General features: G+C 39.5%; 1 protein-coding gene across 5 annotated transcripts in view; it reads left to right on the top strand.

Moving 5' to 3' along the window:
• Positions 1-352: 352 nt before the first annotated feature.
• Positions 353-14,778, top strand: part of LOC106080969 (myosin light chain kinase, smooth muscle) — a 171,629-nt gene continuing 157,203 nt past the window's right edge. For all 5 annotated transcript variants that reach the window (XM_059368416.1, XM_059368415.1, XM_059368420.1 and 2 more), the window contains exons 1-2: positions 353-593; positions 14,029-14,227. In XM_059368416.1, coding sequence (XP_059224399.1) covers positions 392-593; positions 14,029-14,227 — 401 coding nt within the window. In that variant the 5' untranslated portion in view covers positions 353-391. The remainder of the gene's footprint in view (positions 594-14,028; positions 14,228-14,778) is intronic.

Below are 14,778 nucleotides of genomic sequence, written 5' to 3'. Positions count from 1 at the left end.
AACAAGTTTGGCCCACTTTATAAAAACTACTGCACTGCCACAATTGTGATATTAATAAGAGTGTTTAGCTAAAAAAAAAGGAATAAAAAGAATGATTATTATATATGTTTAATATATTAATATACAAATTTATTAGTATGAAAATATATGAATACAAAAATATATATTACCATTTATTTTAAATTAAAATTTATAGAAAGTTACGAAACAATTTTCTTAGCCAAACAGGAAAACGAAAGAATACAAAATTAATAATAAAAATACGAAATAATTATTATTGAGAACAGAAATCCCGTCATTCAAGTGTCTGTTGATTTCGTCCTTGTCATTTCAATTGTTTTGTTGTTGTTGTTGCTGTTGGTCAAAGATTGTTCATGTTATTGTCGTGTCCATGGAGAACTCAAATATAAATCCTTTAATTTCACCCTCCGAAGCCATCATCAAAAGTGAAACCAATTTCACCGAAATCACCTCCACAACCACTACCACCACCAACATCAATGGCCTAGAATCAACATCATCGGTGCACAATCATAAGGAGACGATTACAACAAATATTGTTGCAACAACAGCATCCAATGAAAATGCATCAGGTTTGTATGGTTTTTTATTCTTTTAATTTTTCTTAAGTGCCTTTAATGGAAAATGGTAAAAATAGGATCCATTAAAATAGTTTAGAAGTGATCTTTAGTAAGAAGAATATTTTTTACTGTCTGTTTAAGAGGTTCTTTTTATGGCATTAATTTAAAAATATGGGCATAAGTGATAGCTTAAAGTAAAGGGTGATTTTTTAAGAGCTATAGAAAAGTTTTTCATAAAAGTTTCACATAAAATTCAGAAAAATGCATAAAATCTTTATTTGAATAGATAGTACGGTCCGTATAATTTAATGTTTGAAATTTATTTCATGCAAATGTTAACCGTGACTGCGCCCTAAAATGGCCCATCCGCTTAGCTTAGTTTTGGCATACTCTTTCCAACATTTCGACCACTATATCAAGAATAAATGCTTCAATGTTGTCTTCCAATGCGTCAATTGTAGAGCCAGTGGACAATCCTCGGATTCAGGGCTCGTTTCGAGCCTACGGCCCGTCTACATAGTGCCCAACATCTGTGAGCCTTCTCAGTATGCTCCTGAATGTGACACTTCCAATTCAGTTTCCTGTCCAAGATCACACCTAAGTATTTGACCTTGTCAGATATCGAAATCGTCTAATTGAAGAAACGTGGTGCGTTAAATTGGCCCACCTTCGTCTTCCTCGTGAATAGGCATATTTCAGTCTTCTCTGGGTTAACATTGAGACCTCTGGGTCTAGCCCAGTCATATGCCATATGCAAGAACCTTTTGGCCCTTCTGCATAGCTCGTTTGGATTCTTGCCCCTTAGAAGTATTAAAACATCGTCTGCGTAGCAGACGGGTTCAAATAACTCCTCAGTCAGCATCCGTAATAGGTCATTTATGGTGGTCTCCCATAGGAGTGGCGATAAAATGCCCCCTGTGGCGTGCCCTGTTCCACTTTCTCCCTTATATTTATGTCATGGGACACACAATTTATGCACCTTTTCCATAGCATATGGTTAATCCAGTTTCTAAGGACCGGGTCCACCCGGTACTGGTCTAAGGATTGGATCAGTGTGTCGGTCCGCATATTGTTAAAAGCCCCCTGGATGTCAATGCATACCGACAGTGGGTACGTTTTGGCATCGAAGGATTCTTCTATTTTATGCACAACCTCGTGTAGGGCAGTCTCCACCGGCCTTCCCTTGACATAGACATGCTGTTTATATTTGAGCAGTTCGCTGGGTGTCATAATCTTTATCATGGTGTCCATAATACGTTCCATGGTTTTGAGTAGAAAGGACGTAAGGTTTATGGATCTGTAGGCCTTTGGTGTCGCATAACTTGCCTTGTCGGGCTTGGGTATAAACACCACCCTTGCCTCCTGCCAGGCTTTCGGAGTATATGAAAGTCCTAGACACGCTGTGAAAATTTTGGCCAGAGGTGGCGCCAGATAGTCTGCCTCTTTCTGTAGTAACGCCAGAAATATTCCATCAAGTCCGGGTGATTTAAATGGTTTGAAGCTTTTCAAGGATTCCTTCACCATAAATTCCGTAATTATAAACCTTCGATCAACGGTGTCTCCGTGAGTCCCTTCGTATCCCGTGGAAAATGGGTTTTCATCAAAAGCCTCAACATGTCCTCCGTTGTCTCTGCTCTCACTGCCATGTCGTCTACTAAAGTTTCAGTTTGGTCATGGGTTTTTGAGAGAAACTTTTTTATCTTGGCGGCGTCATTAACGTTATCGACCTGTTCGCAGAAAAGCTTCCAGCAGGCACTTTTTGCCGCTCTAGTAACGTTATTGTATACCTTGAGCCGTGTGTAATACATATCCCAATAAACTTGCGCTTTTTTACGACGCGCTCTGTTAAAAAGTCTGCGGACCACTTTCCCAATATTGCAAATCTCCCCGGTCATCCAGGGTTTTTATTGGGCTGATTTGCTTTCCCGAAGAGGACAACTATCTTCGAAGGATCCATCTAGTGCAGTCGTAATCCTGTTGACATTTTCGTCAATCTCTTCTATGCTTGGACAATCTAAATTATCTTGCCCAAGTCTTCTTCTGAGTAGCCTTTCGGTTGGTTGGTTGGTTTTCAACTTATTCCGGAAGCTTATCGGATTCGGCGCTTGTCGTGCTATTCTAAAGCTAATGTAGCGATGGTCAGAGAAATAGTGTTCCATGGAGACCCTCCAATCCTGAACCTCATCGATTAGATTTTCCGAACATGTCGTCACATCTAATACCTCCTCCCTAATCCTATTAATAAATATAGCGGTGTTACCAATATTAAGTGTTATTAGGTCGTTAATATTCAAGAACTCTGCCAGGGCTTAGCCCCCCACAAAATGTGGTGAGAGTTCTCATCGCACCCTATTAGTACCTCGTTTCCTGCCTGTTTTGCTTTCCTCACCAGTCGTTGCAGCTCCGCCGTGAGTGGCGGTGCCGGAGAGTCGAAAGGCAGATAAAGTGATGCCAGGTATGCTCCACCGTCTCCCTGTCTCACCACTGTTGCATACGACGTTGACAACTTCGGGGAAAAATATATAATTAAAATTTTTATGACAAATGACGCAGATCCTCGGGCGAGTACCAGTGTTAGCATAGAATAATTGGTAGTTGATATGGTTCAGTCCAGAACCTTTGTTCCGAGTCGTCCATGGCTCCTGAATTAAGGCAATATGAATCTTGCCCTTGCTGATTTTCTCCATCATAGCGTAGCAATCTCGCTCCGGTGAAGGTTTATCTGGATTACTTCAATCATTGGTCCTCCAGTAAATGGGCATCTTGAGAGTAGGTGATGATCTCATCGTCTGCTCCCTGTCCTTTAGACTGCATTGACTTTCCTGTCACTGCACTGCTCGATGTCATCGTTGTAGGTTCTTTACCTGGTAGTCTAGTCTTCCGACTTTTTATAAAGTCGGTAATGGTTTCATCGTCGGGTCCCTGTTCGTTAAGCTTTATTGGGTTTCCATTCCCGGTACTGCCTGATGTTTCAATACTAGGATCTTTGTCTATCTTAGCCGTCTAAATCTTAAGTAAATGGGCTTTTTGGGAGGAGGTGATGGTACCATCATCGGCTCCCTGTTCGTTGGGTTGCATTTAGTCTCTTGTCGCTGCGCTGCCTAATGTTTCAATATTAGGATCTTAACCTATCCCAGTATTCCGAATCTTTAAGTAAGTGAGGGGGTCCGTCGTCGGGTTCCTGTTTGTTAGGCTGTGTTGGGTCTCTCGCCACTGCCTGATATTTTATTATTAGGATCTTTGCTTCTTCTAGTCTTTCCAATATTGAGAGATGCCGTGATTGTCTCGTTGGAGGCCCCCTGTTTGTTGGGCGGTGTTGAGTCACCTGCTACTGCACGCTTTGCTCCCGTAGTCCGCCATGCCTTTAGTCTTAGCCAAACTTGTCACGAAGACTTGATCTATGTCAACCACAAAGAGAGTTCCTTTCTCCTTCTCCTCCCTGTGAAAGACCTCCCACTTCTCTGCGACCAAACCTTGGTTTTGCCTGCCCAAGAATCCCAACATGAGTTCCGTCGCAAATTTACTGCCCCATCCCTTGATGAAAAGCGTAGCCTTCGTGAGCTGGGGGATATCCATCTTTCTCACCAGGTCGAGCTTTGCGCCCACCCAGCGAGCGTGAATACCTCTGACTAGCTGTTTGACGGTATCAATACATTCCGCCGATGCAAAACGCAGCGTAAAGATGTCCCCTCTAAACTCGCAGCTCATCATTTGCATGGGTGGACCCTCTACAGAGTTCCAGACATGTTCAAAAATCCGATCGTTAACTAGATCTTCCACTGGGGACCGATGATCTGGTGGAATCCTACCGGATGCACAGCCGATATTGATGACTGCATGAGTTAGCTCATCTCTATTGTGCTTTCTTGCCACTCTGGCATAAGAGGGCGGGTCCTTACCATTCTCAGCAACCATCTTCCCCTTCCGTGATGGCTGTGGCCTCCTTTTGGAAGACACAGTCCGCTATGAAGACTCAGCCTGGAATCTCCATTGCGGTATGGCTGGCTTAGTTTTACCAGAGTACTTGAAAGCGGGGAGCTCTTTTTCTTGTTCAGTATTTTAGCAGTGTTATGCTCTTGTGCGCTTGAAGCATTACTCTCTACTTTAGATGCCAAGGCACCCACACCTATAGGAGGGGAGGACAACACGCTATGGTCTGACGCCACCACAGCAGATGTTGAATCTTTGGAGTCTATTTCTAGCCTACTCCAAAAAGGCTTTAAATATTTTTTCGTAATAGGTAATACCTATTCCGAGATACCGATATATTTTTTTCTATGAGGAGCGAAATAAAAACACGTTCGCTTCACTCAGCGGCTACAATACAACATCTATTAAATGTCATAGAAAATATCATAGGACAAAATTTCAGCCAAATCGGATAATAATTTCGACCTAAGGGGTCGCAAGAAGTCAAAGCGTTAGATCGGTTTATATGGCAGCTATATCACAACAAAGGCCGATTTGACTCATTTTAAATCCCAATCTGTACTAATAAGAAGTTTTTGAGCATAATTTCAAGCACTTAGCTTTACTCCTTGGAAAGTTTGCGTGCTTTCGACAGATAGGCGTACGCACGGGCCTATATAGACTTTGAGTGCCAAAACTATATATACTTTGTTGGGTCTCAGATCATTATTTGGATGAGTTAAAAACGGAATGACGATGTCGATGTATACCCTCATCTTAATATATGTGAAAATTAACATCGGCTTTTCTACTTCTTTACAAAAAAAAAAAAAAACATTAATCGATTAGTCGAAAATCGGCATTTAGATCCCTAAAACCAGTTTGAACATTTTCAATAGAAATAAAATGTTGAGTCTATTGTGTTATTAAAAGAAACTAAAGATATGTAGGAAAAAATATGGAAAAAATAAATAAAAAATTATAATTTTTAGAATTAAATGTAACATAAAAAAACTACTTTAAAGACTACAACACTTGGGATTATTATGCAAATATGCCGACTATAATCTTACCTAAAAATTTTTCTTTGAAGCTTTTATTTTAGTTATTTTTATAATCGAAAGTTCATTCCACTTTTGAACTAAAAATGATTTCCTTAAATGTTTGAGGTTTTTCAAAATGTTTCAACATGACCACAGCACCACAACAAAACGAGACACAGCATGTGATCAAACTTTTGGTGGCTATGGGCAAATAACAAATGGGAATGCTAAACACAGTGTCATTTGAGTATTTTTGGTTTAATGTTTTATCATATGCTGAAATTTAAAGAACTATGGTAAATGTTTCCTAAAGAACAAAAGAATTTCCTAAATGCGTATTGCTCCAACTGTATACAAAAAAGTTGTTTTTTATTGTATACAGTTTGGTTAGGTTGATAAGAGGGTGCAGATATGAATCCGCCCCATGCCACTATGGACATACACCTAAGCCAGTAATCGACTTGTTGTGAACTCTAAATACAAAAAAAGTAACCTCGAAAAAGAAAATCTATTCCGTCTACTTAGGAAACCACCGCAGCGCAGAGGTTAGCATGTCCGCCTATGGTTTGCCGGTGGTTTTCCCCTCCTAATGCTGGCAACATTTGTGAGGTACTATGCCATGTAAAACTTCTTTCGAAAGAGGTGTCGCACTGCGGCACGCCGTCGGACTCGGCTATAAAAAGGAGGCCCCTTATCATTGGACTTAAAACTTGAATCGGACTGCACTCATTGATATGTGAGAAGTTTGCCCCTGTTCTTTAGTGGAATGTTCATGGGCAAAATTTGCATTTGCATTCCGTCTACTTACAAATCCTTAATTGTTTTCTATGCCACTCCCCTAACTTGTTTCATGCCTGGTATAGTGTCACCACCTCATTGCCGGTATATGTTAGACGCGAAGGCCGTCAAAGGAAATGCTCCAACGTCTAATCATTTTCTCCGCATGTCCTACCTATGCTATCACTTGCCGCACAGATTTTACATAAGTGAGCTCGTAGTCCTATGTGTCCCGTAATGTCCCAATAGCTATACTGACCTCCTTCTTACTTCCTTTCAGGAATAGCCTCTTCTTCTCACGATCTGGAACCCCATAGAATTTTCGCCGTCCTACCGACCGTTTCGCTGTTACACAGGGTTGCATGCGCGTCGCCCACGACCTTAATTCGGACAGCGTCGACCCGAAAGGCTTCGGATTAACCAAGTTTATTGACGGCAATCCTCTGGCCTTCGCCGCCAAATCATCTGCCCTTTCATTCCCTCTTACTCTGTTACGGCACGGCATCCAAACGATGCGGATCGTGCAAAATTTAGAGAAGGCGTTGTATACAGTAGTGCAAAATGGAGCTCCTTTGAAGCTGCGGAAGTTTTTCGTTTAACATTTCAAAAGCCTTTTAATATGGAAGTTTTCAGGTTCATAATTCGTATGGCCAAGTCTCCTCCCCTCCTCCTTACTATAAATGTGAAGATTAAAAACTTTCATAAAACCGAAGGTTCTTTGTGTTGAAGTTTATTGGGATGTGTATTACACAGGGAATACAATAAGATTATCAGAGCGGCAAAAAGTACCTCATGGAAAAGTTTCTCTCAATGTCGAAAGTGGATTTGTTGTCAAAAAAAAAAAAGTTTCTCTCAATGTCGAAAATGGATTTGTTGTAAAAAAAAAAAATAATGGAAGGTGTGGATTTGTCCTTCTTGTTTCATTTCCAGGATTTGACGCAGAGTTAATATCTGGTCTATGGTGGATTTACCAGGTTTTAAGAGGCACTGGCCCTATCAGTGCCCATTATCTCATTTACTTTAGGTTTTATTCATTGACACAGTACGCTCGAGATTATGTAGAATGCGATGGGGAGGAGACTCTGTAGTTGTAGTTGATTTCTCTCATTTCTTGTGTACGGGACATCGTATGCTGAGGTTTCACTCATCGGGTATGCGTTCTTCTAGCCAGATCGCACAGAAGAGCTGTTGCATACGTCTTATCAGCGTGTCGGCTCCGGTCTTAAATTTTTCAGCGGGCAACCCATCAGCTCCTGATGCCTTGTTGTCCTTAAGATGGGTCACTGCTACTTGTATCTCATTCTGACTTGGAGGTAAACATTCTATACCATCACCAGGGATTGGTTCTGGGGTATGGCCATGGCCACCATCGTCGGATATTAGCAGCTGGGAAAAGTGTTCTTACCATATCTTGAACATATTTCTGTATCAGTTACCCGATTTCCTTCTTTGTCTCTGCAGGAGTATGTGCCAAAAGCCATCGGTTTGATGTTTAATTCTTTCGTAGAATTTCCAGACTTCATCCTAACTCCTGTACATCTCAATTCGTTCACACTCACGGCTTTCCGTTTCCTTTTCTTTCTGTAGAATAAAAGTTTCCCCTCTCTCTCGTTTTCTCCAGATACCTCTCTTTCATCTGACGTTGTTACTGATTGCCGTGTTTCTCTGTATGCCGCATTCTTGGCTTTCGACACTCTTGGTCGTACCATAAGTTTCTTGGGGGGATTACGGATTTTCCGGCATTTTCCATGGAGTGTGTATTGAATTAACACTGCGCAGTTATATCATCGGGACAAGAAGTGTTTTCATCAGGCAATTGGGTCAGTCGAGTGGAGTATGCCGTTGCCATCTGTTGTATTTGCAGATGTTCAATGTTCAGCTTCCGTACAGTGTCAGATCATATCGTACTTTTTTTCGTTATGATGAAACGGTTGGGAGCCTTTGCTGCAACAAGGTAATGATCCAAATCTATGTTCGCTCCTCGGATCGATTGTACATCTAAAACGCTGGATGAATGCTTTTTATATATCGCAATGTGATCAACTTGGTTCCTACTGTTGGACCAAATATATTTTCCCTTCCCTATCTTTGTATTTAAAATCTCCCAGAACGATTTTAATACAATGAGCGGGGCAGAGGTTATATTCTCTCTCTAGGAGCTCGTCGAAAATTTCCCTGGTCTGCTCATCCTTGTCTTCCGTCGGAGCATGGTCACAAATAAGGTTGATGTTAAACAATTTGGCTTTTTGGTCTCTTACCCACCGGGGTAAAATTGGAGACAAGGTGTTTCAGTCTCCGAATAACCACAAATCCACAGCAAATTTCATGCCTCGTCTCACGGCAGCTATAGGACAACTCGGTGTAGTTGTGGAGCCCTTCCCGAGCCATCGCACTTCCTGTATGGCAGTAATATCTGTCTTGTATTTCTCCAATACAACCGCCAGTGGTACAGTACACTGCACTCTATAAAGAGTGTGGACATTCCAGGTGCAGATACGCCAATCATGGTCCTTCAAACGTTTGCGGGGACCGTCAACATGGTGGGGATCCGTTTTTTTTCTTCTTTGTTTTTTCAAAGTAATTCCTTCAGAGTTTTCGGGTGATGGGCTAATAACCCGACGCCTCAACCAATATTTTTTTATCGTTCTATAGGTGAACTCGTCGCAAATTTTAGCTCATTACCTTTCACAGAAGTTAGATGACGCCTCGGGGAGGTTTGTGTCCAAATTTGAGACGAAGGAAGACCAAGATAATCCTGGATTTGGCCAAGCCAAAACCAATGAGAACCGTTGCTTGGTTTCCAACATCCCCAAGTCACCTCGTTTGGTCTACGTCAGGTAATATTTCGATATAGCTGCCATATAGACCGATCTGCCGATTTAGGGTCTTAAGACCATAACTGACGCATTTGTGTCTAATTACACTGAAATTTGGCATTGTGAGTTGGACTATGGCCTTCGGTATTCAAACTCAATATGGTCTATATCGGGCTATATTTACATGTAGACCGATCTGCCAATTTAGGGTTTTAATCCCATAACAGACGCATTTATTACCAGAGTTCGTTGAAATTTGGATCAGTGAGTTGCACTAGGCACCTCGTTGTTTGAATCAAATATGATTCAGAGTGAACCATCGGTCTATATAGGTGTCATATAGACCGATCTGCTGGTATTAGGGTATTAGGCTCATAAAATCCTCCTTATAACTCGATTTCGCTGAAATTTAGAACAATGAGTAGTAATATACCTTCCGTTCTCCGTACCGGAGACGGTCGAGATCAGACCATATTTTGACATTAATACCATATAGACTGATCTGACGATATAGGGATTTAAGCCGGTAAAAAGGCGCTTTATTATAATTTTTTTTTTGAAATTTGTAACAGTGAGTTGTAATAGCCCCCCGTTATCCTAACTGAATATGTTTAATATCTGTTGATATTTAGATATATATGCCAAATAGACCGGTCTTCCGATATATAGAGGATTTATTGTCTGATTTCGCTGAAATTTGAAACTGCCTTATAACGTCCCTCTATACCCAAAATCAATACGATCGTGATCGGCAGATATATCGTTGCAACTAAGAATATAGCAGAAATAATTGCAAAGGATTTTAAAAATCTCCATGGTGGTGTGTATCCAAAGTAAAAACGCATTAACGGTTTAACTTGTTCCTACTCTTTTGTTTCGCAGAGTAATCCGCAGAGTAAAGAGTTTCCGGGTGCGCCCGAACCACATGTGTTGTGTGGGATTGCACATGTTTCCCTCGATATCGCGAGCCGCTTGCTCCAAGACCCGACCCTCGTCTCTATCTGCCCCTAGCCTCTAAATGGTGTACCGGCTAAAAATCTATCTTTTATTGTACGGAATGGTTAAAACAACTGAGTACAGCTTCCGAATTATTTTGAGGCTTTAATTTACACTTTTTTTTAATTTTTAGTCGTTATAAGTCTTCCTATTGCGTTCAAACTTAAAACTACACGAAACTCGTGGCGCATACCGATGTGATATGAGTGGAGACGTTCATATCACTTCGATATGCGCCACGAGTTTCGTGTAGTAAAAATTACACAAGAAGAGCCGTATATGCTTGGCATTTCAAGCGTAATTTCCGGCCTCATGTTTTGCTTCCAAAATGGAGAATACTATTTTTTTTAAATATTTTTAAATTTTAACCCGCCGTTTTAAAATATTATTTTCTAAGTGTACATCCTTGTATATACACATGCATATATGTTAGACGCAGTAAATAATAATGACAAAATATATATTGTATGTTATTTGAAAATTGACTACAATGTCTGAGTAAATCCCACCATTTTTATGACACATACACATACGCATTCCAGTGGTACTGTCCAAATTTATTGGCCTGTCAAATTATCGCCAGTATATACAAATGTATGTGTATTTAAACGAATATTTAAATAATAATATTTCATTTGTATCATCATCATTTTGTATGTACATATGTCTGTATGTATGCATGCATAATATGGTGGCGAAGGCAATGTTGAGAGTATGCATCATGCCATGCATATTTTTATGATACATAAATTTTAAGTTAGCATAATTTACCAAATGGCTAAAATGATTTTAGCATTTTTGGGCTGCCATGGCAAATGGAAGACAAGAAATGGCGCATAAGCAAAACTAAATTTAGGCTCATAAACATTTTTGGTATGCATTCCGTTATTACTGGGCTCTTTGAATAGCGACTATATGAAGCATTAAAATACATATTCCCAGATACCAAAATGGGGTTAAAAGTGCTAAATCTATTTTTGGATAAGTATTTGTGGTTAAATGTTTACTAGATGGGAGCATGATAAAAAAAAAGAGTCATAAACTCTAATTTTTATTAAATTACACAGAAAAGAATAAGAGTCAGTTTCAATGAGGAAATAAATTGATTCAATTAATTTTTTAATTGAAACTGCTTCACTCACGAAAATGATAATATTAAACATCGTTTTGAAAAAAATTTCAATTAAAAAATTGAAATTTTGTTAATTTTCAAATAATTTTTGAAAATTCCAATTAATTTTTACACAAAAAAGAAAAAAAAATCACGAAAATTTTTTCAATAAAAAATTAATTGAAAACAAGAATGTTTTCAATAAAAAAATTAATTGAAACAATAATTTTTTTATTGAATCCTGATTTTTTTTCAATTGCAATCGTTATTGAAATTTAGAAAATTTTTAATTAAAAAATTAATTGAATTTTTTAATTGAATCTGAACTTCTTTAAATTACGATAGTGATTGAAATTTTTGTAATTTTCAATTAAAAAAACAATTGATTCAATCATTTTTATACCCCCCACCATAGGATGGGGGTATTCTAATTTCGTCATTCTGTTTGTAACTACTCGAAATACTCGTCTGAGACCCCATAAAGTATATATATTCTTGATCGTCGTGACATTTTATGTTGATCTAGCCATGTCCGTCCGTCTGTCCGTCCGTCTGTCCGTCCGTCTGTCCGTCCGTTCGTCTGTTCGTCTGTCCGTCCGTCCGTCTGTCTGTCGAAAGTACTCTAACTTTCGAAGGAGTAAAGCTAGGCGCTTGAAATTTTACACAAATACTTCTTATTAGTGTAGGTCGGTTGGTGTTGTAAATGGGCCATATCGGTCCATGTTTTGATATAGCTGCCATATAAACCGATCTTGGGTCTTGACTTCTTGAGCCTTTAGAGTGCGCAATTCTTATCCGATCGAAATGAAATTTTGCACGACGTGTTTTGTTATGATATCCAACAATTGCGCTAAGTATGGTTCAAATCGGTTCATAACCTGATATAGCTGCCATATAAATCGATCTTGGGTCTTGACTTCTTCAGCCTCTAGAGGGCGCAATTCTTATCCGATTGGAATGAAATTTTGCACGACGTGTTTCGCTATGACTTCCTATAACTGTGCCAATTATGGTTGAAAGCGGTCCATAGCCTGATATGGTTCAGCAAGTGTCATCCTGTAGAGTCTTATTAATTTTGTAGGGATACCAAACTTAGACATGGCTTGAAATACTTTTGAACGTAAAGGAGTATCGAAGGCGGCTTTGCAGTCAACAAAGAGATGGTAGGCGTTGATTTGTCCTTCTAGGGTCTTTTCCAGGATTTGGGGCAGTGTGAATATCTGGTCCAGGGTGGATTTACCAAGTCCAAAGCCGCATTGATAGGGCCCAATTATCTCATTGAGTTTAGGGTTTAGTCTTTCACACATTACGCTCGAGAGTATCTTGTATGCGACTTATTCCTCTGTTGTTGGCACATTCCGTCTTGTCTCCTTTCTTGTGTACAGGACATAGTATGCTGAGGTCTTCTTCTAGCCAGATTGCGCAGATAAGCTGATGCATACGCTTTATCAGTGTGACATCTCCGGTCTTAAATAGTTTAGCGGGTAAAACATCGGCTCCTGCTGCCTTGTTGTTCTTTAGTCGGGTCACTGCTACTTGGACCTCATTCTGACAAGGAGGTAAACATTCTATACCATCATCAGGGATTGGTTCTGCGGTATCCTCTTCGCCGCCAACATCGGACACTAGCAGTTGGGTAAAATGTTCTTTCCATATCCTCAGCATATTATCTGGGTCAGTTACCAGATTTCCTTCTTTGTCTCTGCAGGAGGATGTGCCTGTACCAAAGCCATCGGTTTGATGTTTAATTCTTTCTGATTCCTGTACATCTCAATTCGCTCACACTCACGTTTTTCCATTTCCTCTTTCTTTCTGCGCAATAGCCGTGTCTCCTCTCTCCTTTTCTCCCGATACCTCTCCTTCATCTGGCGCGCTGCTACTGATTGCAGGGTTGCTCTATATGCCGCATTCATGGCTTCAGTAGCATCTCGACACTCTTGGTCGTACCATGGGTTTCTTGGAGGAGTCTTCCGGTACCCAAGTACGGATTTCGCGGCATTTTCCATGGAGTGGGCAATAGTTTGCCATTGAACCATTATATCATCGGAACAAGGAGTGCTTTCATCAAGCAGTTGGGTTAGTCGAGTGGAGTATGCCGCTGGCATTTGTTGTGTTTGCAGCTTTTCAATGTCCAGCTTCCGTGCAGTGTCCGATCATATTTTCCTCGCCATGTTCAAACAGGTGCGAACCTTTGCTGCAACAAGGTAATGATCCGAATCTATATTCGCTCCACGGATCGATCGTACATCTAACACGCTGGATGAATGCCTTCCACCTATCAAAACGTGATCAATTTGGTTTCTCATGTTTTGATCGGGTGACAGCCATGTGGCTTTGTGAATATTTTAATGTTGAAATTTGGTGCTACTAACTACCATGTTTTTTGCCGCGGCGGACGAACATATATATGGGAGCTATATCCAAATCTGAACAGATTTTTTCCAATTTCAATAGACTTCGTCTCTTGGCCGAAAAACATGCCTATACAAAATTTGAAGACGATCGGTGAAAATTGCGACTTGTAGTTTGTACACAAATTAACATGGACAGAAAGACTGACAAACGGACAGACAGACAGACGGACATAGCTAAATCGAATCAGAAGTGATTCTGAGTTGATCGGTATACCTATCAATGGGTCTATCTCTCTTCCTTTTGGGTGTTACAAACTAATTCACTAAGTTGTAATACCCTGTATGACAGTAGTGGTGTAGGGTATGAAAATATCACTTATATATTTTTTAAATTTTGTATAACTGTTTTATTAAAGCTTCTACTTTTTTTCGTTTTTTCAGGAACCCATAGTTTTCCTCTGGGTATTATAGAAGGTGGAGAGAATTCTCAAGGTTCTAGTAACAAGAATCCACCAAATATATCATTTAGCGAAAATTCGAGTTCATTAGTACGATGTTTGCCGAACGAAAGAGCGACATTTTTTGTCAAAATCGATACCGATGAAAATGAGATCGACATACTGCCGCTGCAGTTTGAATGGTAAGTGGAAATAATTTATTTGAATTTATGGAAAACTAAAAAACCTTAAAAGTATTTTAAATTAAATAAGTTTTGTGTACAATTCAAAAAAAAAATATAGCAGAACAAAAATAATATGAATTTTTAAAATTTAAATCTGCCAAAATGGCGTAAGGTTGAGTTGTGGGTATATTAGGTGTAGTTAATGTATTCATTATATTCACTAATCGCATATGATATGGTGATTTTTTTTTAATTTCCTTTTCACTGTAGCTGTCCTAATTTTTTTGTTCGCTACTGTATAATAATAAAAGCTATCCTAAATACTGTGAAAATAAGATAAATGATTTATGTCATCTTCCAAAATATATTTTGACCCTGGACAAGAAAAGTCAACGACAAAGTCTTTAGGATTGCCTCTACGCTTATACAAATAGAATTTACAACAAAATTTGTAATATTTAGATAATATATTCTATTTACACAGAAAGATCTGTCGCCAAATTTTCGTTGGCCCTTTGTCAAACAAGTATTTCAAAATTTTGTATTGTTTCATTCAATTAACAATACAA

Source organism: Stomoxys calcitrans, chromosome 5 (assembly GCF_963082655.1).
Source record: "Stomoxys calcitrans chromosome 5, idStoCalc2.1, whole genome shotgun sequence".
NCBI lineage: Eukaryota > Metazoa > Arthropoda > Insecta > Diptera > Muscidae > Stomoxys > Stomoxys calcitrans.
This window is presented reverse-complemented; position numbering and strand designations above follow the sequence as displayed.